General features: G+C 43.4%; 1 protein-coding gene across 2 annotated transcripts in view; it reads left to right on the forward strand.

Moving 5' to 3' along the window:
- Positions 1 to 26,873, forward strand: part of LOC117884764 — a 49,359-nt gene that overhangs the window by 10,288 nt on the left and 12,198 nt on the right. The window contains exons 1-13 of one of the 2 annotated variants that reach the window (XM_034785523.1): positions 6,576 to 7,825; positions 10,273 to 10,401; positions 10,651 to 10,811; positions 11,294 to 11,507; positions 12,798 to 12,898; positions 13,309 to 13,446; positions 14,255 to 14,294; positions 20,264 to 20,392; positions 21,550 to 21,710; positions 22,187 to 22,400; positions 24,780 to 24,880; positions 25,291 to 25,428; positions 26,535 to 26,867. In XM_034785523.1, the coding sequence (XP_034641414.1) occupies positions 10,291 to 10,401; positions 10,651 to 10,811; positions 11,294 to 11,507; positions 12,798 to 12,898; positions 13,309 to 13,446; positions 14,255 to 14,294; positions 20,264 to 20,392; positions 21,550 to 21,710; positions 22,187 to 22,400; positions 24,780 to 24,880; positions 25,291 to 25,428; positions 26,535 to 26,625 (1,599 nt within the window). In that variant the 5' untranslated portion in view covers positions 6,576 to 7,825; positions 10,273 to 10,290 and the 3' untranslated portion in view covers positions 26,626 to 26,867. Of the gene's footprint in view, positions 1 to 6,575; positions 7,826 to 10,272; positions 10,402 to 10,650; positions 10,812 to 11,293; positions 11,508 to 12,797; positions 12,899 to 13,308; positions 13,447 to 14,254; positions 14,295 to 20,263; positions 20,393 to 21,549; positions 21,711 to 22,186; positions 22,401 to 24,779; positions 24,881 to 25,290; positions 25,429 to 26,534; positions 26,868 to 26,873 lie in introns of those variants that run through there. The other variant, XM_034785524.1, reaches the window with a different exon arrangement.

Consider the following 26,873-nt stretch of genomic DNA (forward strand, 5'->3'; position numbering starts at 1 on the left):
TTCAAGGATGTTGGGGTATCCCAGAACAACTGCATTCACAGCTTCAGCATTGGCACTCCACTGTGTCCCTGAGAGTGATTTGAGCACTGGGCATCCCTTTGGTAGTGAATCTCTAAGAATCATCCAGCAACTGGTTGATGCAGAGAAAAAACTGTACAATTCTTGGACAAATCCAAAAAAAGAAACTGCTTCAACACAACCATTCATGGCAGACTGGCCAACAAGGTTGAGTGAGTGTGCAGCACATGGTATGTAATCAACCAAAGCATTGCGCTCTTTTATCTTTGCCTGCATCCCTGAATATTTGCCACTTATATTACTTGCATTTTCATAGCTTTGGCCATGACAAAGGTTGATGTCAATCCCATTTTCGGTGAGGAAATAGAGTAGGCAAGTTACTCCCCTGTGGACTGGTGATGTTTATGAAGGTCACGAAATGCTCACCTGGTCCACTGGGTAGCACATAACGCAAGATGAGTCAGCTGATCTACATGTGACATCCAGTGCTGAGTCAACGGACACTGAAAAATATCCCAAGAAGATGCTATCAGCCAAACCATTGTAGATGAGATCAAAGAACCAAATCTTTGATCTCATCTACAATGGTTTGGCTGATAGCATCTTCTTTGCCAGCAGCGCAATGAATTCATCACAAATTGTCTTTGATAGATATGATTTATGGCTGTAGCGGGGTGATCACCCGCTCCAGCCCTGAAGGGGTTGGAAAAGCCCTGTAGAGGCTGGGGCTGTGTAAAGGGGCAAAACCCCTGCTGATTGGGGAAGTGGCTGCAGCTGGGGTTGGGTTGCAGAGGGGCAACCTGAGGGTGGGTAAAGGCAGCCAGTCCAAACCCCTTGTTGCCAGTGATGATTGGCTGATAGACTGCAGTCTGCCCCAGGGCGCGGGGGCTAGATGGTGACTGACAGTAGCCATAACTGAGGCGACATTGGGATAGGAGGTGGAGGGTCCCCTGGGTGGAGAGACCCAGAGAGAGAGTGGGGTACTGCCAGGGGGGCAGAACCTAAGCCAAGGGCACCGGGATCCGGGAGAGACATGGGGGCCAAAGACAGGAGGGACAACTGGCCTGCAGAGGGCGCTCAGGAGGCTAGTGAGCTAATTCCCAGGACAACCAGCAGGAGGCGCAGCAGGGGTGAGTCCACACCTGCTTACAATGGCCTTTTCCATGATTTGCGTGTTCATTGATGTGCTGAGCTAAGAAAGGGTCGAACATAGCGATTAGCTCTAGAACGCCAAGATAATTGCCATTATGTTTTGATCCAATGGTCTCACTTGAGCCATGGAATGGCAGACTACACTCAGCAAGAAAAACTATGATTTCAACTGCGCGTCTGAGAATGAAAAAAACTGGTTTTCCATTTGGGTATCAATTCTGCCACTAACTTTCTTTCGGGCATGGTAGCTGCTAACTGACAATGCATACTGCTCACTCATTGCATGATTGGTAATGTATGCAGTATTCTTCCAATCAATGAAGCCTTCACAGAACATTCCCCATTTTTTGGTATCAGAAAACAGGCGGCAATGAAAACAGTTCACTATCTTCTTATAAGGCGAATAGATGAGCCATTCTCGCTTGACAATCTTTGTTAGGCTTCACACATTCAAACATTGATTTGGTCAGATAACGATTCTGATTGGTGTACTCTCACTTTGTCAATGAAAAGTCAGCATCCAGATTCTGGCATTTCTGTTGGCCCGTCTCAGTCCAATATGCAATAAGATCTTGAGAAGTCATGTCCCATTCACCTTGATCATTGGAGAAGGATATTTTTATATTATTATCACTGGGAAAGTCTTCAGAGGGGTGCAACTAGAGAAGTCACAGACGGCTGCTCCTTTTCATCAGGCGCAGGTGCAGCAGGTTCACTTGGGCTGGTATTCGCCTGGTCTTCCTCACCACCAGACTTGGTAGGAGGAGAAAATGTTAGGCGAGAAGGAGTTCCTTTCAGCGCCACTTCTGGTCTTTGCATCTTTCTTTGGCCTCCTTCAATTTCTGCCATCCTCCTTTCTTCAACATGGCCCCACAAACACTTACTTAGCCCACAAAGACAAAAGCACAACCACCATTAATTGAATTCAGATTCTTGATGAATTAATTTGTACAAAGCAATATCTAATGAGACAGAAACATTCCGATGGCCCCACTAGTGTAGCTCAGCTTCAATATGGAATGGAGGGCCTACAGTAGGGCCTAAGGCTATAGCCTTATTAGCCTATGGGTTAATCTGGCCCTGGGCTCAAGCCAAAGTCTGTTGAAGTCAATGGGAGTCGTTTCATTGGCTGCGATGGGCGTTGGATAGGGCTCCATTCGTCTAAGACAGTAAACTATTAAGCATATGTAAGTCCAGCCTCCTGTATGCTCTAGAGGGGAAGGCACTCTCTTCTCCCATCTCTTGGTGAACAAAGGGAAGAATGACCACAGAGCTGTTTTGTCTGTATAAGCCGGGGGTGGCCAAACTGTGGCTCACAAGTCACATGCGGCTCTTTTACCATTGAAGTGCAGCTCGCGGAGCCCACTCATGTGTGCTTCCCCCCCATTCTCCACCTACCAGACTGGGGGTGGGGGATCTCAAGACCTCTGCTTTGCAGCGTGGTGGGGTAGGGGCTTCTGCCCAGCAGGGTGGGGGATCTTGAGGCTTTAGCCCAGTGGGGTGCACCTGCTGGGGCTTGGGGCTTAAGCAGGAGCGGGCCTGAAGCCCTGAGCCCCGGCCGGCAGGCCCCTCCCTCAGGACTCAAGCCCCAAGCCCCGGCAGGTGTGCCCTGGCTCTGTAATTTCTGAAGATTGTTGTATGTAGCTCGGAAGGTCGGTAAGTTTGGCCACCCCTGGCATAAGCTCTTTACTCAGAATTGCAAGTGAACAGAGTGGAAGGAGCTCTCTGCCCCCATCTGTTGGTGAAATGAGAGAAGTACAGCTACATTTGCTTAAGCTTTCCACCAAGAACTCCTCCAGTGACACTTTGGGAAGTCAGCATCCCTACAAACTCAGAATTGGCTGGGATAGGTGGTGATGCCTCAGGTTAGGACCAGACAGCACTTCCCAAGAGACCGGAGACAGGCTTGTCTGAGTGCCCCTGAGGCCTCTGAGGTCACACTACCCACTGACACAAACCCACAAATAGGGGTTAGTGGATAGAGAAGGAGAAAGTGATGTAGTAAAGGATGTTTACCTACTGGTTATTCATTACTGGTGGCTGGGGAGCTGGTATTGGGCTACTGGCAGAGTTACTGGGGGGAGGGTTTTTATTTATCATTCATGTAAATATATTGTTGCTGTGTATCATTGGGTGATTGGCCCTTGTACATGAGGTATGTCCTGCTCCCTTGTGTCAGCACAGGGGCTCCCAGGTTACCTATTAAGAGGGCAGGGCAGCACCTGGGGTTATAAAGGATCAGGGAGAATCAGCCAGGGAACAGGTTCCTGGAGGAAGGCTGGAGAGCAGCAGAAACATTTGCCAGATGGTCTCCCTAAGCTGAGAGCCAGGGCCAGAGGTCTGAAGGCAGGGGAGGAGCTTTCCCGCTGACATGTCAATGCCGAAGAGCTGGGGCCAAGGGCCAGAGAGCTGAAGGCAAGGGAGTAGTGGAAGGGCTTACGTGCCAACATCTGCGCACTGGCAAGCGGGAAAAGGCTAACGTTGCAGGCGGATGATGGATGCTCTTCTAGTGAGGGTGAGCACCTTCTAGCAGAGAGGCTGCAGGGTTCCCACAGGGGAGAGCAGGGCTGCACTCTGGCTGGAAGGGCTGAGGTGGCTGTCCTGGCAAAAGGATGGGAGAGGACCGAAGAAGAGCTTGGGTCCAGTAGAAGACACCAGAGCACGGTATGTGCTATCTTGGTGGATTATAGGCCATGGGATTTTAAAGACTGTGCAGTGGGTGTGATAAATGGACTATGTTTTGGGACACTTGTTATGGATTATTTGCAGCTTGTTTTCATTATAAACCGCCCCCAAGGATGGGTATTATTGAGACTGGGGAGCCTGTGGTGGAGTCCTTAGAGACCCAACAAAGGAAATGAGACCTTAAGTCTCGAGTTAAGGTGTCCAGCCACAAGGGGTGCTTGGAGATGAGGGTGAAATCGTTCATACTGTTTTCCCCTCACGTTTTCCTTGTTTCATATCCTGGCCCACTGCCCGCAGTGGAGAATGGTTGCCTATTGAAGATACCTAGGGAAGGTATTCAGTGATCCCAGAAACTCCGGGTGGGGCCTTGAGCCAATGGTTCTTGCCAGTTTGAAGAGGGACTCCTAGCTTTTTGAACCCAATGCTTGTTGCTGGTGACAACGCCCTGGCAGATGGGTTACACCCAAAAGAAAGAGAATTCCCAATAGCAGGTAGTTGTGAGAGGACTGCACTTCCTTACACTGAATTATGTACACTCAAGATGGGCAGTTCCTTGTGCACCCCACTTCAAAGTCAAAGTTTGGAGAGATTCTGCAGGACACTTAATGCCCTTTGCTGATTAGAGCTTTTGTCTAGTAGGTGGAGAAGGGTGACAGCAAATAAAATTAACAAAGAGAAAATGTACTCAGCTGTCTGTTATTTTTCTGGAAACCTGAGCAATAAGGTGAACCTAATAAGGTGATTCAGCAGTCCTATCTTATTAGCAAAGCACTTTAAGACCATGCTTATCTTCAGACGCATGCTGAAGTCCCATCAGCTTCAATGAGACTTAAGTATATCCTTAAAATTAAACAGGGGCTTAAGTGCTTTGCTGGATAAGATGGACCTAAGAACACTGGCTAATGCTTTGCTGAATTGGAATTGACAGCTGCTGTAAGTTCGAGCTCTGACTTCAGATATAAAGCAATGTACCTTCATGACTTCACATGTAAACTGTTATAACTCTGATTCTGGCCAAGCTACGGTAGTTTTTACTGACTGAGGATCTGTCTCTAACATGGTCAGATATCAGTGATTTTGCTTTTAATTTAGGTGTTAGAAATTCTGAACGGGGAATGAAAATCTGTCCCTTCCATTCCTCCGCCAGCCTATCGTACAATACAAAGGGGACACTCAACAAAACTAAAAGGTGGGACATTTGGAACCAACTACACAGCATATAGTCCCTGGGATTCACTGCTGCAGCAGTGCATTGAGACAAATTATGGGGGCCTGATTTTCCATTGCTGGGCACCTTCTGTAGCTGTTTACACCTGTTTAAAGTGCCTGCACAATGCTCCAAACTCAGCTGACTGTGCTTTGCATCCATCTTCCACAGGAGTCAGTGACTGCCCAAGGAGGACCGGGCCCCCGGATCTGGATTTCTGAAAGTGATGGATAATTTATCTCACATTTCAGGAACAATCACCTGCAGGGACCAGAAAGAGATTCCCCACATTGCGCCGTGCAGTACAGCACAGTGCTGCCTGGTGGGATCACTACTGAGGATGTCTGCTCTGAAGCATTGGGTACTGTCCGTTTCTGAAGGCAGCAGACTGCACCAGGCTAACCAATGAGTTGATCTGTTATGACAACCCCTAGGCCAGTTGTACTGCAGTAACTGTATCTGTAAAGTTAAAGTGATACAATTTCAATGTGTTGACAAGCCCTTGTGAATAGATGAATAGATATTGCTCCTACTTCATTGGGCAGTAGAGGGAGCAACTTTCCTATAAATCAGAGAAGGAACTGGTATATACCAACAGAGCTTCAAGAGTATGTAATCTTGTAGCAGTGCGACTCCCAGGATGTAGTTTGGGGCAGAGAGTCAGTTACTAACTGCATTTTACAGAGAAGTCTTGGATTACAATGATTTTGTTCTTCCTTGTGTCAAATGGGTGTTAAATGAACAGACATGCAGGATTCTGCATCCACCACTATTGGTATGTCTACACTTTGAGCTGGGGGAGGGGGCCATGCCCAGCTTGAAGAGACATATCCAGGCTGACTCCGATTGAGCTACCTCACTAAAAATAGTGCAGCCGTGGCAGTACAAGCAGTGAGAGGGACTAGCTGCCCCAAGTGTGTCCCGAGAGTCTCAGGTGGGATCTTGGCAGCGGCAAGACTCTAGGGACGCACGTGGGGCAGCTAGTCCCTCTCACTCCTCGTGCCGCTGCCGTTACTTTATTATTAGTGCACTACCTCGATCAGAGCTAGCGGGAGTATGTCTCCAAGCTGGGCATTACCCTTCCAGCTCGAAGTGGTAGACATAACCTAAGGGTGAAACTCATCCCAGTACAGTGAAGATCATCCTTAAAGCTAGTGGTTATTAGTATTATTAATTATTTGTATTATCATAGTGCCCAGGAGCCCTGCTCTTAGACCAGAAATCCATTGTGCCAGGTCCTGTACAAACACAGAACAATAGTCAATACATTCTCGGACAGTTTATTATGACTGTATTTAATATTCCTGTAGCATCCTGTTGTGTCAGGCATTGAACACACACATATGAAGGCCTGGTCCTGCCCCAGAGACCTGACAGTCTAGGGTCCTGATCCTGCAAACAGTTTAAAATGATTAACTTCACTAACATGACTTCAGTGGGATTATTTATGCGCTTAAAGGTAAGTAGGTGTGATTTGAAAACAAAAAAGCTAAAGGAAGTGCCATCTGCTCTTCAGCCAGCAATCACTGGCAGATTTGGCAGGGGTAGATCCTAAGGAGGGGTGTGAAGGAGAAGAAGAGACTGATGGCCTTTTCTTTTTGTAACCACTCATTTGTTAGCTGTTTATCACTAGTGCAGCCTTTTAATTGCTAGAGTTCCAGCAGGCTCTCTGGTTCTCATTTTGTTTGAAGTGGTTTGCCTGTCCCACCAAAATGATCAACCAACCTCAGTATTTGCTGCAACAATGTAAAGTGATCTCCCTGAAGTAAGCTAGTGGGAAATCTAAATTTCCTTAAACTAGCTGCAATTTGAGTACACTACCATTAGATCGGGTGGAGGAGGACTAGATAACTGACATTTCTCTTGTGATTTATGTTCTCAAATCTTTCCCATAGTCAGGAAAATCTCCCTTTCATTTCAATGAATTTCTTTTTTGTGTATAGTAAAATACATCCAGATTTCAAAGGTAATCTACCCACTCCCAGAAAGTAACATGCTTCCCTAGATAGGTTTAATCTCCTAAAAAGCAGAATAAACAAATGCCCCGTCCATCATTCCTGGGCGTTAGTCGTACTGGAGATCACAGAAATCACTGAGGCGGGCAGTACACACACAGCAATTCACATGAAACAGAGGCATGTTGCCAGATGCTCCAAAAGAAACAAGAACTTTTCCGTATAGAAAGTGTGGTAACTAGTTGGGAAAGCTTTTCAGTTCCACATCTCTAGGGGACCCTTACAGCCAAGAGAGAGGAAAAGAAAAGCAATTAAACCCCACAAAAACCTGCCGACAGTATCCTTTTGCATTCATCAAACTTAATTCGATTTAAGGTTCCAAATGCAAATCTCCTGGTAAAATTCAGAATTAGTCAAAATGACGCTATAAAATATATTTACTCTAAAATCCTCGGCAAGGTTAAACTTCTTGTTTCATGGACACACATCTTGATAAGTGGCACAGGTTTTCCAAGAAAGAGAAGAAACAATGTAAATGAGAAGTCTACTGGCCAGTTCTTAAAATGCATTTGATTGGTTGTATTTATTCAGCTGAAAACCAGCAGCCAATGGACTCTTCTGTTCTTACGTTTCTGAAGCAATGGATTGCGCTCGGTTGATCCGGGCACTGGCAAGTCGAAGCTTCCGGGTTCACAGGCTGGCTTCCCCCAGGCTGCGGAAAGAATAGAGCTCATTCATCAACTACGGCAGGAGTTCTTATTTCCTGGGCAGGGAGTCCCTCCGTTTCAGTGCCATACACAGATACAAGGTACATTTCTTTGTATTGCTACACTCTTTGTTTTGGTGTTTATCATATGCTAACTTGTGCCTGGTAGAGCTTGAAAGGTGGAGAAGTTTTTATCTCTGTGAAAGAAATGCACGATTTGGGGTTGGAAAACAATGGACTGAAAATGTTTTTGTCCCGTGGGCTACACCAGGGCAAGTGATGATGGCTCAGCCATAACTTTTACCTCCTATAAATTGTTATAATTCATTGGCTCTCTGTCCTTTACTCTGTGTCCTGAAGCATTTCTCTTTTAATGTCCTTGTGGTTTTGATGATAAAAGCATGAAGAACTGAAATAAATTGAAATCCTTTAGAGACAGAATGGTAGTTTCTATTCTATAATATTCAGGTGCTGATACCAATCCCATCGTAGCTGCGCCTAAAGGTCTTAAACTCCCATCCTCTTTAATGTATTCAGCTGCGCCCTGTCCCCATGACAGATTCAGATGCTGGAATCTAGAAGCTGGACTTTCAAACTTTGTAAAAAGGTGTTACTGACAAGTTTCCTGACAACCTCTACTACACACAATCTTTTGTGGACATTGTTTATCAATGATATCAATCCTTTTCTCTCTGCCAGGCTGAATGCCATAGCACACCAGTGGGTTGCAGAATAGTTGACTTTAACTTTAAAGTCAAATACACCTCTACCCCGATATAACGCTGTCCTCGGGAGCCAAAAAATCTTACCGTGTTATAGGTGAAACTGCGTTATATCGAACTTGCTTTGATCTACCAGAGTGTGCAGCCCCGCCCTCCCGGAGCATTGCTTTACCTCGTTCTATCCAAATTCATGTTATATCGGGTCGCATTATATTGGGGTAGAGGCGTATTGTCCAGAGAAATCTGATGTGGAGGCAAATAACCTACCCAGAAGTCCCCTTATGCAAAAATGTGACAGAATGTATTGAAGAGACAAGCAAAGATGTTTTGATTAATGCTGTCTTATAGTGTATGGATGTATACAGAGACGGCAAGGTACTTTGATTGACAGCTATTGCTAGCAGCCTTTTGGCAGCAGGAGACTTCTCCAGGGGCATTAAACCCATCACAATGCCTCTTCCACAAGAAGACATTTTGGGCAGCCCAGATGGAAAATCCGGCTATTGCTAAATTTGTTCATTATTAGTTATAGGGGGAAAAGCCTAATAACCAAGATAACAGGGGAGGATACACAGTATCTATTTCTGTATCTTATCCTGCATTCTATCCAAGACGGATGTAAAAATCAGTAAATGAAGTGATATTGCTTTCTGATATCGAGATTGTTCTGTATCCAAGGTTTTATCATTTTGCATAATGTACAAGTTTTTTTTACTCAGCAGATTTTTTTTCTCAATAGCTTGTGATATGCCCAGTGGCGTTGCACTATGTGGTTATACAATTGATCATATAGGCAGTGTTATTTCATAAGATATGAATATCTTTGGGACTATAAACGGTTCAGACTTGGCTGTCCTGTCAGATTGCAGAACTCAGCTGCCACAGAGAATTCCTGCTTGACTTGCACTCACCTGGTATTTGGGGGACCCAGGTTCCCATCCCTGGTCTTAAACTAGGCAGAACAGAGACCTGAACTGGGGTCTCCCATGTGTGTGCCCAAACGGCCAGGCTACACAGTAGTTCTTACGCTCTCTGTGTGGCCCAATGAATGTTAAATTGCTTATACACAGTGGAACAGCTTCAACAAGACCGAATGAAATTTGAAAGGTGGTTCTCATTTTAGAATGTCTTAAGTGCCCCCATTTTTAGTTTTTACAAAAATGTTTTTGAAGTTTTAATTTATTTTTCCTGGTATTTTTGTCACTTTCATTTTTGGGGGTTCCCCCCCTTTTTTTTCTCTTTCTTCCCCACCCCACAGTTATTTCAGAGGGGAAAGAGACAATTTTCAAAAAATGAGTGAGGAGAAAAAAAAAGAACAAACAAATTGTAAACGGTATTTTAAAATAGCAAAAAAAAAAAAAAAGGAAGTGTTACGTTTTGCAATGTTTAAGTGACTGTTTTTGGACAAATAGTCAATTTAAAAAAAGGTTATTTTTTACTAAATTTTTTTTGAAAAATCTTGACCTGCTATAAACATAGGCCCCGATAATCAGCTGGTGAAAATCAGCATAGGTCAGTTCCCTTCTGATTTCCAGCATTAGATGATTTGGCCCACGTCGTATTTCCTCCCACAAACCCCTGTTACGCTTTTACATTTGCCACCTATACCCAAGACCAAGACACTTGAAAAATAAAGTTCACTGATCCAAACTGAACATGAAGTATCTTTGCCATTAGCTGATTCCACGGGTTAGAACTTCAGTACCTAATGTGACTAATATTTAATTGGTTATAGCATTGATCCTACAAGAAGTATTATAATTACATAGTCAGTGGAGTTTGATTTTATGGCTAATGTAACAAAGTGAATTTGCTTAATCCCCCTAGGTGCCAGTTTGCTGGAACATGGCTGTGCATTTGTTAGATACACAGTATGATGCAGATTCCTATCAGAAATACAGATTCTCTCCCTCTGAAAATCTCCAAAGTGTCATCTTCTCCTACCTGGAAGAAAAGGTAAGTGACACAGTCAGGCCCTAGGCTGAGAATACTTGTTATTAATTCTTCTGTGGAGAAGACCTATAGAATGCAATGGGAGTGAAACCAATAGGATACTACAGAAATTACTCTAATTACCTGGAGAATCAGAGCCTTTACTCTGTGACTAGGACATGGTATGTGTATAGGGGTGTAAAGGGGACTAAGATTTCGCTCTTCATAAGAATTTGTGTTCTGCTTGCTGAGACGTGGCTGTTCTCTCCTCAGAAAGTAGACCCCGTTCGGCTGGCAGTGGATGTCGGCTGCGGGTCGGGACAAAGCACTCGCGTACTCGCCGCTCATTTTGAGAAGGTGGTTGGAACAGACATCAGTGAAGCTCAAATAGAGGCAGCCAAACAAGCTGCCTCCTTCCCAAATGTTACTTACCAGTAAGTGTTCCATAAAAGGATGCTTTCCCTTTGGGTGTGTCCAGAGTGCTGACCTTTGCACAAAGCAAGCACTTCGTGAACAGGACAGATACAGGCCAGCATTTTCAAACTAGGCCAGTCATTTTTAGGTGCCTGATTTCAAGCATATTTGGTCTGCTTTTTCACAAAGTACCCAGAACTCACAACTCCATCTGAAGCTGGCAGGAACTGCAGGTACTCAGCTTCTGAAACTCAGGCCGCTCCTAATTAAATGCCTAAATATGGATTTGGAGCTCCAATTTTGAAAACTTGGGCTGACATTCTTAGGCCAAACTGTGCTTCAGTTCCAAGAGAACAAAAGAGTTAGACTTTTCAATGTCAGATTTTCAACAACACTACATTTCCTCTCAGAAGAGTCCACACGTGACAAGTTTCATGCATGTCAGGCCCCAGTAGAGACTCCTTCTTCCCAGTTGAAATATCTTCCCTGTTTCCCTTTATAGTGTGTGCCCTGCAGAGGAGCTGGCATTTGAGGATGGTTCTGTGGACCTCATTACTGCTTTTACAGCTGCCCACTGGTTTGATATGCCGAGGTTCATGAAAGAAGTGGATCGAGTTCTCAAGCCACATGGCTGTGTGGCCCTAAGCACCTACACTACAGACTTCAGTATGCACTATAAAGACTGCTCGGAGAGGCTTACAGAAATCTTCACTGAGGTGGGAGAAGAAAACAATCCTCTTTTTTTTTTTTTTTTTTTTTTTTTTTAAGGCATGAAGTTTATAATATATTTATTTTAATGCTGCTAGACACTTTCCACTATAAGACCCTGTTTTCAGCTGCCTATAACTTTGCCAAACCTTAAGCATTTGGGCTGCAATTTTCCTTTCTGCCTGTTTGCCACAGGCAGGATTATTTTTTGTAAGTTTCCGCAAAAACAGTCAGCCATTCCCAAAAACAGAAAGAGAATAATAGGTGCCTTTGCCCATTTAAATAAATATAAATTCTTATACCCATTGTATTGAGAAGGTCTAGTTCCTCCCCGCTCTGGAGCAGAGCTTGGAATTTGCAGAGTGAGGCAACTTCCATTACATAAAACCCATTCCCAGACAAAAACTGCCCTCACATTGAGGTCTGGCTCAGGATACATATGAATAACTTGGGATAAAATACATTAGTGGCTGTTGTAATTATCCCCGAATGAAGTATTACAAACCCAGGACATTCAGAGTTATTGTTAGACTTCCCTTAAGGAAGGTAAGGAAATGACTCAGGCAATGTACCCAAAAAGTATTAATTCTGTCCTCTAGTGATAACATGTAATACCCATAGAATTTTGACTAAGGCATTATAATACTATGGTCTCTTTAGATTAGACTGATTGTAAAGACATGTTATATTTCTGTCTTCCCCCGCCTCCGTAGTGTCACTCTGTTAGAGATACCCTTCTCAAAATGGCCACCTATCTCCCATTGCTCTCAATGAGAGCAAGGCGGCAGGAAGGCTGAACAAAAATGGCTGCTGTCTCCATTCACTTGGTTGTCACAATATTCCTATATGTGTGGGCAGTGATCATTTTGATAGAGGGCATCTTAACCGAGGTCAGCCTTATGGCCTAAGTCCCAGTAAGAACAATGGAAGAGGTTATATCCGCCATTTTGAAGTAGGACAGTTTTTTTTTCATGGAATTCTCTGGAAAAGAACATTACTATACCAACCCAGCAGAAAGAGATTCTGTCCAGTACGAACAATAATGGGTGGGTGATCGGGGGGGAGGGAAATGACTAGTAAACCCAAACTAAAATTGTTCAAATGTAGCCCATTCACACAACTTCTGCAAGTATTATGTATAGGGGAAATCTGAAGAGTCTGCATTATTCTATTATTCTCCTGTGTAGCTCTAACTTGCCCTCAGGCCAGGCAGCCCTGAATCAGGGAGTGCAGCTCAGATGGAGTGGAGGATCAAGGCCTTACATAACATTTTTGCTGTTTCTGTTCTGACTTCACAGACCCGGGACCTGCTTCTTAAATATTCAGATGAAAAAGTAAATCTTGTCATTGCAGAGTATAAAGAGGTGTTTGAGTCCGTGCCTTTTCCAGACAAGAAGAGGTGAGAAGACAAGGACAAACCTGAATTTTATGTAATTTTTTGCATTGTGGACTGTGTGAGCCCTGGAATGTTGGGCACTTAGGTGGCAGTCATTGGTGTTCACTTTGAGACTGCAGGTTGCAGAAGTTTCATAGAGTTTACGGCTAGCAGGTAGCCCTGAGATCATTTGGTCCAATGTCCTTCAAACACATCTCCAGTCCCTGCTCTGTCTGGTTCATCTGTGTGGCCTCTTCATCAAATGGGAGAGGTTTCCCCATAACCAAATGTCCAAAAAGAGGAAGGGATAACAGATAATTCTCAACGTCTAAATAATCAACATGAGCCAGGTCCTCAGCTTGTATAAATCAACATAGCTCCATTACCCTCCAGGCTAACTTCTCCAATGCTCTGGTTTCTTCCCACTCTTGCAGAGTTACCCAGATCTTAGACAAAATTCCCATGTCCGTTTCTGGGGTGATCGGGCTATTCCAGTCCTTCTCCATGTATCAAGCCTTTCTGAGGAGTGACCCTGAAGCAGCAAAATCCCTCCTCCAAAAAACTGAACAAAGGTAAAAACAATGTAAGAAAACAAACAGAATGTGGGTGGCTCTCTTGTATGACATAGGTGAAGTTAGTGAGGTCACAACAACCCCTCCAACGCTGGGGGAAGGGCAGGGAGTCGTTGCAGTTGTGCAGCCATCTTTGCTCTGGGTCAGTATTGTGAGCCATTGGCTTTTTATAGGCCAGATCTTCAGTTGACTTAAATCAGCAAAGCCCCATTAACTTCAACAGAGCTATGCCAACGTTAGCCATCTGGGGTTATGGTCCAGTATTTCTGCCAGAATCCCCTATGTGCATTGCTGTCACTGGTGAAGTCTAGCTTGATACATCATAAAATAGGCAGCTTAGCTAATTTCCTCCTTCTGGTACTTGATACTGAGTATTTACTTCTCGGACAGCCTCTAATTTAATTAGCAAAGAAATAAAATATTGAGAGTTTGTGCTTCTAGTTCCAGTTTGTGGTTTATTGGGTTTAATCTCTTGGGCTATATGGTGGCTTCAGTGTCTTCATACAAACCCAGTAACACCAAAAGGAGTTTCACATATGGGCAGCCTACCATATGGTCTTTAGTAATTATGGTGAGTGACTGGCACAGATAATGTGCTAAAACTGCTTTAGATACAGTAAGTTTTTTTTTTTTTCTTGAATTACCTTTTGTGTATCCATTTTTCTGGTAAGAGTAGAATGGTTTGGGTGGGACAGGTATGTCTTAAGCTGTGATGCCAAGAACTGGCTGTCACCTCTGCCTCTGGTTGGACAGGAGTCAATCTAGACAGTGAGAAAATACGTGACCATTATTCCATTTCTTGTTTCAGGTTCCTGGAGACCATGGGAGTTTGCTCTAATGAAACCCAGGTAGAGATCGGGATAAGGAGTGTTTCTGTTCTAGGCTGCAAGGGGCCGTGAATGGAAAATTCAGCGATGACCCAATAGCCAGAAGAAAAATCCCGATTTTTAGATCTACTTATAACTGATGTTATCACCTTTAAAATATTTGATTAAGATCCCAATAAAGTCAATGGCAAAACTCCCATCTTCTTCAATGGGAGACAAAGGAGACATGAAATCAAATAGTGTCAATATAGGAAGGGCTATCATGGGGTGGTTGTTTCCTATTTAAAGAGGAAAAGCTCAGTGTTTTGTCTGTCTGGCTGTTGTTCAACAGGCATTGGAAGAAATCAAGGACCCTTTGGCACATAGACGGCTGCAGAGATTGGATCATATATGGAATATGCAATAAACATGTTACCTAACAGCTGATAGATTTTTAGAAGACTTTATAATCCTACTGAGTTAAAATAGCTTGCAGCAAGATCAACTGCTATATGTAATTCCCTGGCAATGGGGTAAGCAAATAGGAATAGCAATTATGTCGTAGGGTTATAGTAATAATACTTCACAGGCATCTTTCATCCAAAGCCCTCAAAGGGCTGTACCAGGTAGATAAGTATTAGTGTCCACACTCCACATTAAGTGAAGAAGAGACCAGCCCAAAACATGCCAATTACAGAACTTCTTGTTACAGGCCAGATTTTCAGAAGAATTCACCTTCCATTTAGGCACCAAAATAACTGACGGCATTTTCTAGAAATCTCAGCACCTTGGATGCCTAGCTCTGTGTGAAAATCTGGCCATGAATGAGCTCTCTTGAAAATCTGACTCTATTGGTGGGTGCTGAGCCCTTGAAAATCTGGCCCTAAGTTTCTAAGATAGAATTAATGAGAGTGACGGACATAGAGCTATGTAATAATCTAATATTGAGATGTAGTGATTTTATGAACACTGTATGTGAGCTGGTCAGTGAGGGGTAGTTACTGTATTATGGATTATAAAATCTTCCCGTAGAATGTATTGATCTAGCTTAATAGGGGACTGCCAGAAAAACAACCAAGAAAGCAACACGATAGCTACGTACAAGCAACCCTCCCGACAAACACTGCGGGTCAATTACAGGACAATAACCAACTTCCAGGCTTCAGCTCAAAAGTTGTTTTGCCAGGCTGGGAGCTTAGAGATCAAAAGGACACTAAATAGTTAAAAAGCACCTACCAAGAGGAGATAGAAAGCCATATGGAGGGATTGCCAACGAGACATGCATAAATTACAAGGCATGCAGGATTCTGCATTCACCACTATTGGTATGTCTACACTTTGAGCTGGGGGGGTGTGATTCCCAGCTTGAGAAGACATACCCACACTAGCTCTGATTGAGGTAGCTCACTAAAAATAGTGCAGCCGTGGCAGCACAAGCAGCAGGGGGAGCTAGCAGCCCCAAGTGCGTCCCTAGAGTCTCAGGTGGGATCTCAGGGCAGCTAGTCCCTCCCACTCCTCGTGCTGCTGCCGTTACTTTATTATTTGCGCACTGCCTCGATCAGAGTTAGCGGGGGTATGTCTCCAAGCTGGGCATTACCCCTCCAGCTCGAAGTGGTAGACATAACCTAAGGGTGAAACTCACCCCAGTACAGTGAAGATCATCCTTAAAGCTAGTGGTTATTAGTATTATTAATTATTTGTATTATCGTAGTGCCTAGGAATCCTGCTCTTAGACCAGAAGTCCATTGTGCCAGGTGCTGTACAAACACAGAACAACAGTCACTACATTCTCAGTTTATTATGACTGTATTTAATATTCCAGTAGCATCCTGTTGCGTCATGCATTGAACACACACATACGAAGGCTAGGTCCTGCCCCAGAGACCTGGCAGTCTAGGGCCCTGATCCTGCAAACACTTACCAACATGATTAACTTTCCTAACATGACTTCAGTAAGATTATTTAGGTGCTTAAAATTAAGTAGGTGTGATCTGAAAACAAAAAAGCTTAAGGAAGTGCCATCTGAACTCCAGCAAGCAATCACTGGCGGATTTGGCAGAGGTAGATCCTAAGGAGGGGTGTGAAGGAGAAGAAGAGACTGACGGCCTTTTCTTTTTTTTAAGCACTCATTTCTTAGCTGTTTGTCACTAGTGCAGCAATTTAATTACCAGAGTTCCAACAGGCCGTGGTTATACCCAGACGAGGAATGCAAAAACAGCCTTTTGTCAATATTTGTTTTCACTTCCACTCTTGGCTTAAACCAGAAAGCACAGAAATGTAGGGAATTGCGGGGAGGGAGTTGATTTTTTAAAGTGAACCAGATATTTCTATCCCTAAAAGTTCAGTATGAGCTCTGGGCCAAGATTTTCCCATTTTGTTTGAAGTGGTTTGCCTGTCCCACCAAATGACCAACCAAACTCAGTATTTGCTGCAACAGTGTAAAGTGATCTCACTGAAGTAAGCTTGTGGGAAATCTAAATTTCCTTAAAATAGCTGCAATTTGAGTACACTACCATTAGAACGGGTGGAGGAGGACTAGATAATTGATATTTCTCTTATGTTTTATGTTCCCAAATCTTTCCCATAGTCAGGAAAATCTCTCTTTCATTTCAATTAATTTCTTTTTTGTATGTAGTAAAATACATCCAGATTTCAAAGGTAATCTACCCGCTCCCAGAAAGTAACATGCTTTTCTAGATACGTTTAGTCTCCCAAAGAGCAGAATTAAAAAATGCCCCATCTATCATTGCTGGGCATTATTCGTACTGGAGATAACCGAGCTTCACAGAAATCACGAAGGCTGACACTACACGCACAGCAATTCACATGAAGCAGAGGCATACTGCCAGGTGTTCCAAAAGAAAGAAGAACTTTTCCGTATAGAAAGTGTGGTAACTAGTTGGGAAAGCTTTTCAGTTCCACATCTCTATGGGACTGTTACAGCCAAGAGAGAAGAAAGGAATAACAATTAAACCCTACAAGTACCTGACAATATTATTTTGCAAAAAGAAGAACAGGAGTACTTGTGGCACCTTAGAGACTAACAAATTTATTAGAGCATAAGCTTTCGTGGACTACAGCCCACTTCTTCGGATACAGACTAACACGGCTGCTACCTGATATTATTTTGCATTCATCAAACTTAATTCTATTTAAAGTTCCAAATCTCGCTGTAAAATTCAGAAGTAGTCAAAATCACGCTAAAAAATATATTTACTCTAAAATATTCAGCAGAGTTAAAGTTTGTTTCCCGGACACACATCTCGATAAAGAGATGTCTTGATCTAACTGACACTGGTTTTCCAAGAAAGAGAAGAAACATTATAAAGGAGAATTCTACTGGCCAGTTCTTAAAATGCATTTGATTGGTTATATTTATTCAGCTGAAAACCAGCAGCCAATGGAATCTTCTGTTCTCAAGTTTCTAAAACAATGGATTGTGCTCAGTCGACCTGGGCACTAACAAATCAAAGCTTCTGGCTTCACAGGCTGGCTTCCCCCAAGCTGTGGAAAGAATACAGCTAATTCATCAACTACAGCATGAGTTCTTGCTTCCTGGGCAGCAAATCCACCTGTTTCAGGTTTCAGTGATATACACATATACAAGGTACATTTTTTTTATTGCTTCACAGTTTGTTTTGGTGTTATCATATGCTAACTTGTGCCTGGCATGGTTGAGAAGTTATTATCTCTGTGAAAGAAATGCACAGTTAGGGGTTGGAAAACAATTGACTGAAAATGTTTTTGTCCAGTGGAATACACAAGGGCAAATGATTATGGCTCAGCCCTAATTTTTACCTCCAATAAATTGTTATAATTCATTGGCTCTCTGTCCTTTAGTTCCCAAAGCGTTTTTTTTTTTTTTTCCAATGTCCTTGTGGGTTTGATAATAAAAGCATGAAGAACTGAAATAAATTGTATCAGAGGGGTAGCCATGTTACTCTGGATCTGTAAAAAGCGACAAAGAGTCCTGTGGCATGTTATAAGCTAACAGACGTATTGGAGCATAAGCTTTCGTAGGTGAATACTCACTTTGTCAGATGCACGTGAAATGAATTGAAATCCTATAGAGACAGAATGGTAGTTTCTATTCTATAATATTCAGGTACTGATACCAGTCCCATCATAGCTGGTCTTAAACTCCCATCGTCCTTTATGTATTCATCTGCGCCCTGTCCCCATGACACATTCAGATACTGGAATCTGGAGTTTCCCGACAACCTCTACTACACACAATCCTTCATGGACATAGTTTATAATGATATCAACCCCTATTCTCTCTGCAAGGCTGAATGCCCTAGCACACCAGTGGGTTGCAGAATTAGCTGACTTTAACTTCAAAGTCAAATATCATCCAGAGAAATCTGATGTGGAGGCAAATAACCTACCCAGATGTCCCCTTATGCAAAAATGTGATAGAATGCACTGAAGAGACAAGCAAAGATGTTTTGATTAATGTTGTCTTATAGTGTATGGATGTACACAGAGAGAGCAAAGCACTTTGGTTGGCAGCTATTGCTAGCAGCCTTTTGGCAGCAGGAGACTTCTCCAGGGGCATTAAACCCATCACAATGTCTCTTCCACAAGAAGACATTTTGGGCAGCTCAGAAGGAAGGTCTAGTTCTTGCTAAATTTCTTCATTGTTAGTTATAGGGGGAAAAGCCTAATAACCAAGATAACAGAGGAGGATACACCGTATCTATTTCTGTATCTTATCCTGCATTCTATCCAAGACGAATGTAAATATCAGTTAATGAAGTGATATTGCTTTCTGGTATCGAGATTGTTCTATCTCCAAGGTTTTATCATTTTGCATAATGTACAAGTTTTTTTATTCAGCAGATTTTTTTTCTAAATAGCTTGTGATATGCCCAGTGATGTTGCACTATGTGGTTATACAATTGATCATATAGGCAGTGTTATTTCATAAGATATGAATATCTTTGGGACTATAAACGGTTCAGACTTGGCTATCCTGTCAGATTGCAGAACTCAGCTGCCACAGAGAATTCCTACTTAACTGGCACTCACCTGGTATTTGGGAGACCCAGGTTCCCATCCCTTGTCTTAAATGAGGCAGGTCAGAGACTTGAACTTGGGTCTCCCACGTGTGTGCCCAAACCACTAGGCTACATGGTAGTTCTTACACTCTCTGTGTGACCCAATGAATGTTTAATGCTTCTACACAGTGGAACAGCTTCAACAAGACAGAATGAAATTTGAAAGGTGGTTCTCATTTTACAGGGTCTTAAACTAAAAAGGGGGCACTTAAGACTCTGTAAAATGAGAACCACCTTGAAATACCTTGAAAACTATTTTAAAACTTCAAAAACAAACTAAAAAGGGGGCACTTGTTTTTGAAGTTTTAAAATAGTTTTCAAGGTATTTTTGTCACTTGTGTTTGGGGAGGAGTTCCCCCTTTTTTCTCTTTCTTCCCCACCCCCACAGTTATTGCAGAGGGGAGAGAGACAATTTTCAAAAATGAGTGTGGAGAAAAACAAGGGAGGACAGAGGGTAACAGAAAATAAGAAAAACCAAAAAATTAATAGCAAAAGCTATTTTAAAATAACAACAACAAAAAAGAAAATGCCACAATATTTGTGACTGTTTTTTGACAAATAGTTAAAAAAAGTATTTTTGACAAAAAATAATGTGACATATTTTGACCAGCCCTGCTGTAAACATAGGCCCAGATAATCAGCTGGTGCAAATCAGCATAGCCCAGTTCCCTTCTGATTTCCAGCACTAGATGATCTGGCCCACATCGTATTTCCTCCCACAAACCCCTGTATTCTGCTTTTTACATTTACCACCTACACACAAGACCAAGACACTTGAAAAACAAAGTTCACTGACCCAAACTGAACATGAAGTATCTTTGCCATTAGCTGATTCCAAAGGTTAGAACTTCAGTACTTAAGTTGAGTAATATTTAATGGAGTTAATTAGATAGTCAGTGGAGTTTGATCTTATGGCTAATGTAACAAAGTGAATTTGCCTAATCCCCTTAGGTGCCAGTTTGCTGGAACATGGCTGTGCGTTTGTTCGAGGCACAAGATCATGCAGTTTCCTATCAGAAATACAGATTCTCTCCCCCTGAAAACCTCCAAAGTGTCATTTTCTCTTACCTGGAAGAAAAGGTAAGTGACACTGTAAGGCCCTAGGTTACCATACGTCCAGTTTTTCCCGGACATGTCCGGCTTTTTGGTCCTCAAATCCCCATCCGGGGGGAATTGCCAAAAAGCCGAACATGTCCGGGAAAATAGGGAGGCTAGGCTCTCTGAATTTGTGTTTGTGTGTGTGTGTGTGTGTGTGTGTGTGTGTGTGTGTGTGTGTGTGTGTGTGTGAGGGTCGCCCGCTGTGACATCATCTCAGTGCGAGTTATTAGTTTTGCTGCAGCCACTCGCCCTCGGGGTCCCCCAAGCGTCTTTTGCCGGAGCGCTACCGGCTTCACGGTTTGCAAGTTACTGTACCAAATAACTAAACCAGAGAACTGTATTTAAGCAGTGAATGTGCTTTGACACAAATACTAAATAGAACCATGGTTACTACCTGGCCCTAGCGGAATCCCTTCTTCTTGACCATCATGATGCTATTCCTACCTCACCATTATTCCTAATAATCAATATTAATTTTCACTGCATTCTCCATGGTTTAGATTTATTTTCTTGTTTAGAATAAGGTCCCAATCTTAACTGCTTATTTGTAGCATTACCACCATCATCATCATTACTATTTGTATTACCATGGATTCTTAAATAAAAACATCTCATATAGATAACCATGTCTCCCTCACTAGCAGCTTGTTTTGCTCACAGACTTTTCTCTGTTTCACCCTCACTTTGTAGGTTTTACAAACGTTTTACAGTTTATGAAGCACTTAGCAACCCCCAACCAAGATCAGAGCGGGAGGGAGGAGGGGGAATGCGGGGTGCTCAGAGGAGGGGGCAGAGTTGGGGCAGGGACTTTGGGGAAGGGGTTGGAATGGGGGCCGGAAGGGGCGGAGTTGGGGGCGGGGCCGCCGTGGAGTATCCTCTTTTTTCAGGGTTGAAATATGGTAACCCTACCCTAGGCTGAGAATACATGTTATGAATTCTACTGTGGAGAAGACCTGTAGAATGCAATGGGAGTGAAACCAATAGGATACTACAGAAATTACTTTAATTACCTGGAGAATCAGAGCCTTTACTCTGTGACTAGGACTTGGTATGTGTATAGGCGTGTAAAGAGGACTAAGATTTCGCTCTTCATAAGAATTTGTGCTCTGCTTGCTGAGACATGGCTGTTCTCTCCTCAGAAAGTAGACCCCATTCGGCTGGCAGTGGATGTTGGCTGCGGGTCGGGACAAAGCACTCGCGTACTCGCCACTCGTTTTGAGAAGGTGGTTGGAACAGACATCAGTGAAGCTCAAATAGAGGCAGCCAAACAAGCTGCTTCCTTCCCAAATGTTACTTACCAGTAAGTGTTCCATAAAAGGATGCTTTCCCTTTGGGTGTGTCCAGAGTGCTGACCTTTGCACAAAGCAAGCACTTCGTGAACAGGACAGATACAGGCCAGCATTTTCAAACTAGGCCAGTCATTTTTAGGTTTCAAACATATTGGGCTTGCTTTTTCACAAAGTACCCAGAACTCACAACTCCATCTGAAGTCGGCAGGAGCTGCAGGTGCTCAGCTTCTGAAACTCAGGCCGCTTCTAATTAAATGCCTAAATATGGATTTTGGAGCTCCAATTGTGAAAACTTGGGCTGACATTCTTAGGCCAAACTGTGCTTCAGTTCCAAGAGAACAAAAAAGTTAGATTTTTCAATGTCAGATTTTCAACAACACCATATTTCCTCTCAGCAGAGTCCTCACGTGACAAGTTTCATGCATGTCAGGCCCCAGTAGAGACTCCTTCTTCCCAGTTGAAATATTTTCCCTGTTTCCCTTTATAGTGTGTGCCCTGCAGAGGAGCTGCCATTTGCGGATGGCTCTGTGGACCTCATTACTGCTTTTACAGCTGCTCACTGGTTTGATATGCCGAGGTTCATGAAAGAAGTGGATCGAGTTCTCAAGCCACATGGCTGTGTGGCCCTTAGCACCTACACTGCAGACTTCAGTATGCACTATAAAGACTGCTCGGAGAGGCTTACGGAAATCTTCACTGAGGTGGGAGAAGAAAACAATCCTTTAAAAAAAAAAAAAAAAAAACACTTCATATGGTGGGAAGTGTATAGTGTATATTTTAGGGTTGCCAGACACTTTCCTGTATAAGACCCTGTTTTCAGCTGTTTATAACTTTGCCGGACCTTAAGCATTTGGGCTGAAATGTTCCTTTTTGCCTGTCTGACACAGCAAAAACAGTCAGCCATTTCCAAAAAACAGAAATAGAGAATAATAGGTGCCTTTGCCCATTTCAAAACAAATTCTTATACCCATTGTGTTGAGAATCTCTAGCTCCTCCTTGCGGTTTGAAATTTGCAGAGGAGTTGTATGAGGCATGTGCCTTCTGATTTTTTACCCATGGGAAAACTGCACGAACTCGGCCAAGTTATAAGTCTTTGAAAAATTTCAGCTTGAACATTCTCAGTAGAGGGTTTGGCAGCTAAATTTTCCAAAGATTCCATCTGCAGTAAGCATGCTCCAGCTCCTCACAGCTCCTGCTGCTCGCCCACCGACTGTGAATGCACCATCCCCACCCAGCAATTGAGTATGCTCCATCCTGAAGCTGTCGGGGTTGAGCTGGAGGTTCTCTGCTGCAGGTCACTATGGTGCTGGGCACCAGTCCTCAGAGCAGGGACACTGTCTTCAGTGGTGCTCTGCTTATGCCCAGGCAGCATGCCTGGCTCAATTCAGAGAGGACATGAGTCATGGTGGTGGAGTTAGAAGAAGTAGATTGGGACAAGGAGCTTTGGGAGGACAGGGAGTCTGCGACTGGGACCCAGTGAGAACAGGGTAATTTGGCATACAGAGTGCTCCAGGCTGGCGGCTAGAACTGCTTGGGCAAGGAGAGTGGGACAAGGTGCCTGAGAGGGAGATGAGGGGGAAGTCTGAGGTGAATGAGGAGCTTGGGGATGGAGGCTGGGATGGTTAAAGTTTGTGAAGCACTCAAACACTATGGTGGTGGGCGCCACAGACAAGCCCACTCAGAAAATAACTGTGCATGGCAGGGTTTGAATAGTATGCAGGAAATAAAGCATGAGGCCACACGTTGAACAATGAGGATAAGGCAAAATATTGAATAGCTACTCATTATGTGAGCATTGTCCATCTTGTGCACTGCATGAGGCAGAGGTCCTGTGGAAAAAATAGTATTCAATCATGTAATTTAAAGACTTTGTCATACAGCAGATGTACAAAGGGGGCAAATTACGGTTACACAAACAACCTTAATTCTGGCATTTGCTAACTTTGAGTACTTGACTTTGTATCCTGAATAATGTTCTTTTAATGTAGCCTTGGGGTTGTATGTAAGGCCTGAGCCAAAGTCCAAGGAAGTAAGCAAGAGTCGTTTGACTCCACTGGGATTTGGATCCAGCCCTAATGGAACGGTGCAGGGTGAAGTGGTACATTTGGGAAGGCTGGCTTGTGTTCAGGCAGCTTCTATCACATAAAATCTAATCCCAGACCAAAACTACCTTCACATTGAGATATGGCTCAGAGTACATATGAATAACTTGGGATAAAATATATTAGTGGCTGTTGTAATTATTCCCTAACAAAGTATTACAAACCAGGACATTCAGAGTTATTGCTAGACTTACCTTCCTTATAGAAAGGAAATGACTCAGGCAAGGTACCCAAAAAACATTAATTCTGTCCTCTATAGATACCATACAATACCCATAGATTTCTGACTAAGGCATTATAATGCTATGGTCTCTTTAGATTGAACTGATTGTAAAGACATATTAGCTTTCTGTCTTCCCCCACCTCCATAGTGCCACACAGTTAGGGGGCCATTTTGAGATGGCTATCTATGGGTAAGGCTACAGGATGCCTCAACAAAGATGGCTGCTGTCTCCATTCACTTGGTTGTCACAATATTCCTATCTGCCTCCTGAAGGCACAGGTGGCCTCCATCTTCCCTGAGATGGCTTCATTCTTACTGGGTGGGCAGTGATCATTTTGTTGGAGGGCATCTTAACCGAGGTCAGCCTTATGGCCTAAGTCCCAGTAAGAACAATGGAAGAGGTTATGTCCGCCATTTTGAAGTAGGGCAGTTTTTCATGGAATTCTCTGGAAAAAAACATTACTATACCAACCCAGCAGAAAGAGATTCTGTCCAGTACAAACAATAATGGGTGGGTGGTTGTGGGGAGGGAAATGACCGTTAAACCCAAACTAAAATTGTTCAAATATAGCCCATTCACACAACTTCTGTGAATATTATGTATAGGGGAAATCTGAAGAGTCTGCATTATTCTATTATTCTCCTGTGTAGCTCTAACTTGCCCTCGGGCCAGGCAGCCCTGAATCAGAGAGTGCAGCTCAGATGGAGTGGAGGATCAAGGCTTTACATAACATTTTTGCTGTTTCTGTTCACAGACCCATAACCAGCTTCTTAAATATGCAGATGAAAAAGTAAATCTTGTGATTGCAGAGTATAAAGAGGTGTTTGAGTCCATGCCTTTTCCAGACACGAAGAGGTGAGAAGACAAGGACTAAACTGAATTGTATGTAATCTCTTGCATTGTGGACTGTGTGAGCCCTGGAATGTTGGGCACTTAGGTGGCAGTCATTGGTGTTCACTTTGAGACTGCAGGTTGAAGAAGATTCATAGAGTTTACGGTTAGCAGGTAGCCCTGAGATCATTTGGTCCAATGTCCTTCAAACACATCTCCAGTCCCTGGTCTGTCTGGTTCATCTGTGTGGCCTCTTCATCAAATGGGAGAGGTTTCCCCGTAACCAAATGTCCAAAAAGGGGAAGGGATAACAGATCATGCCCCACATCTTAATAATCCACATGAGCCAGATCCTCAGCTTGTATAAATCAGCATAGCTCCGTTACCCTCCAGGCTAACTTCTCCAATGTTCTGGTTTCTTCCCACTCTTGCAGAGTTACCCAGATCTTCGACAAAATTCCCATGTCCGTTTCTGGGGTGATCGGGCTATTCCAGTCCTTCTCCATGTATCAAGCCTTTCTGAGGAGCGACCCTGAAGCAGCAAAATCCCTCCTCCAAAAAACTGAACAAAGGTAAAAACAATGTAAGAAAACAAACAGAATGTGGGCAGCTCTCTTGTATGACATAGGTGAAGAGTGAGGTCACAACAACTCCTCCAACGCTGGGGGAAGGGCGGAGAGTCGTTGCAGTGGTGCAGCCATCTTTGCTCTGGGTCAGTATTGTGAGCCATTGGCTTTTTATGGGCCAGATCCTCAGCTGGCTTAAATCAGCAAAGCCCCATTAACTTCAACAGAGCTATGCCAACGTTAGCCAGCTGGGGTTATGGCCCAGTATTTCTGCCAGAATCCCCTATGTGCATTGCTGTCACTGGTGAAGCTTGATACTTAGCTTGATTTTTCATAAAATTGGCAGCTTAGCTAATTTCCTCCTCCTGGTACTTGATACTGAGACTTACTTCTGGGACATCCTCACATTTAATTAGCAAAGGAATAAAATATTGAGAGCTTGAGCTTCTAGTTCCAGCTTAAACCCAATAAACCACAATCTCTTGGGCTATATGGTGGCTTCAGTCTCTTCATACAAACCCAGTAACACCAAAAGGAGTTTCACATATGGGCAGCCAACCATACGGTCCTCAGTAATTACAGTTAGTGACTGGAACAGATAATGTGCTAAAACTGCTTTAGACATAGTAAGTTTCTCTTGAATTACCTTTTGTGTATCAATTTTTCTGGTAAGAGTAGAATGGTTTTGGTGGGACAGGTATGTCTTAGGGCTTGTCTACACTAGCTCTTAAGCCAATGTAATGTAATTTACATCACTCAGGGCTGTGAAAAATCATCCCCCTGAGCGACGTCAGTTACATCGACTTAAAGCGCTGTCTACACCGCACTATGTTGGCAGGAGACCATCTCCCACTGGTACAGCTTCCACCTCTCATTGAGGTGGAGTAATTTTGTGGACAGGACAGCGCTCTCCCGTTGCCATAGCATGTCTTCACCAGATGCACTACATCTGTGCAGCTGCATCAATGCAGTTGTGCCGATGTAGTGTAGTAGTGAAGACAAAGTCTTAGGCTGCGATGCTAAGAACTGACTGTCACCTCTGCCTCTTGTAGGACATGAGTCAATCTATACAATGACAAAGTAAGTGACCCTTCCTCCATTTCTTGTTTCAGGTTCCTGGAGACCATGGGAGTTTGCTCTAATGAAACCCAGGTAGAGATTGGGATAAGGAGTACTTGTGTTCTGGGCTGCAAAGGGCCATGAATGAAAAATCCAGCAATGACCCTATAGCCAGAAGAAAAATCCTGGTTTTGGTATCTACTTATAACTGATGTTATCATCTTTAAAATATTTGATTAAGATCCCAATAAAGTCAATGGCAAAACTCCCATCCTATTCAATGGGAGACAAAGGAAGCATGAAACCAAACACTATCAATATTAGAAGGGCTTTCACAGGGTTGTTGTTTCCTGTTTAGAGAGGAAAAGCTCGGTGTTCTGTCTGGCCATCAT

Source organism: Trachemys scripta, chromosome 11 (genome assembly GCF_013100865.1).
Source record: "Trachemys scripta elegans isolate TJP31775 chromosome 11, CAS_Tse_1.0, whole genome shotgun sequence".
Lineage (NCBI taxonomy): Eukaryota > Metazoa > Chordata > Testudines > Emydidae > Trachemys > Trachemys scripta.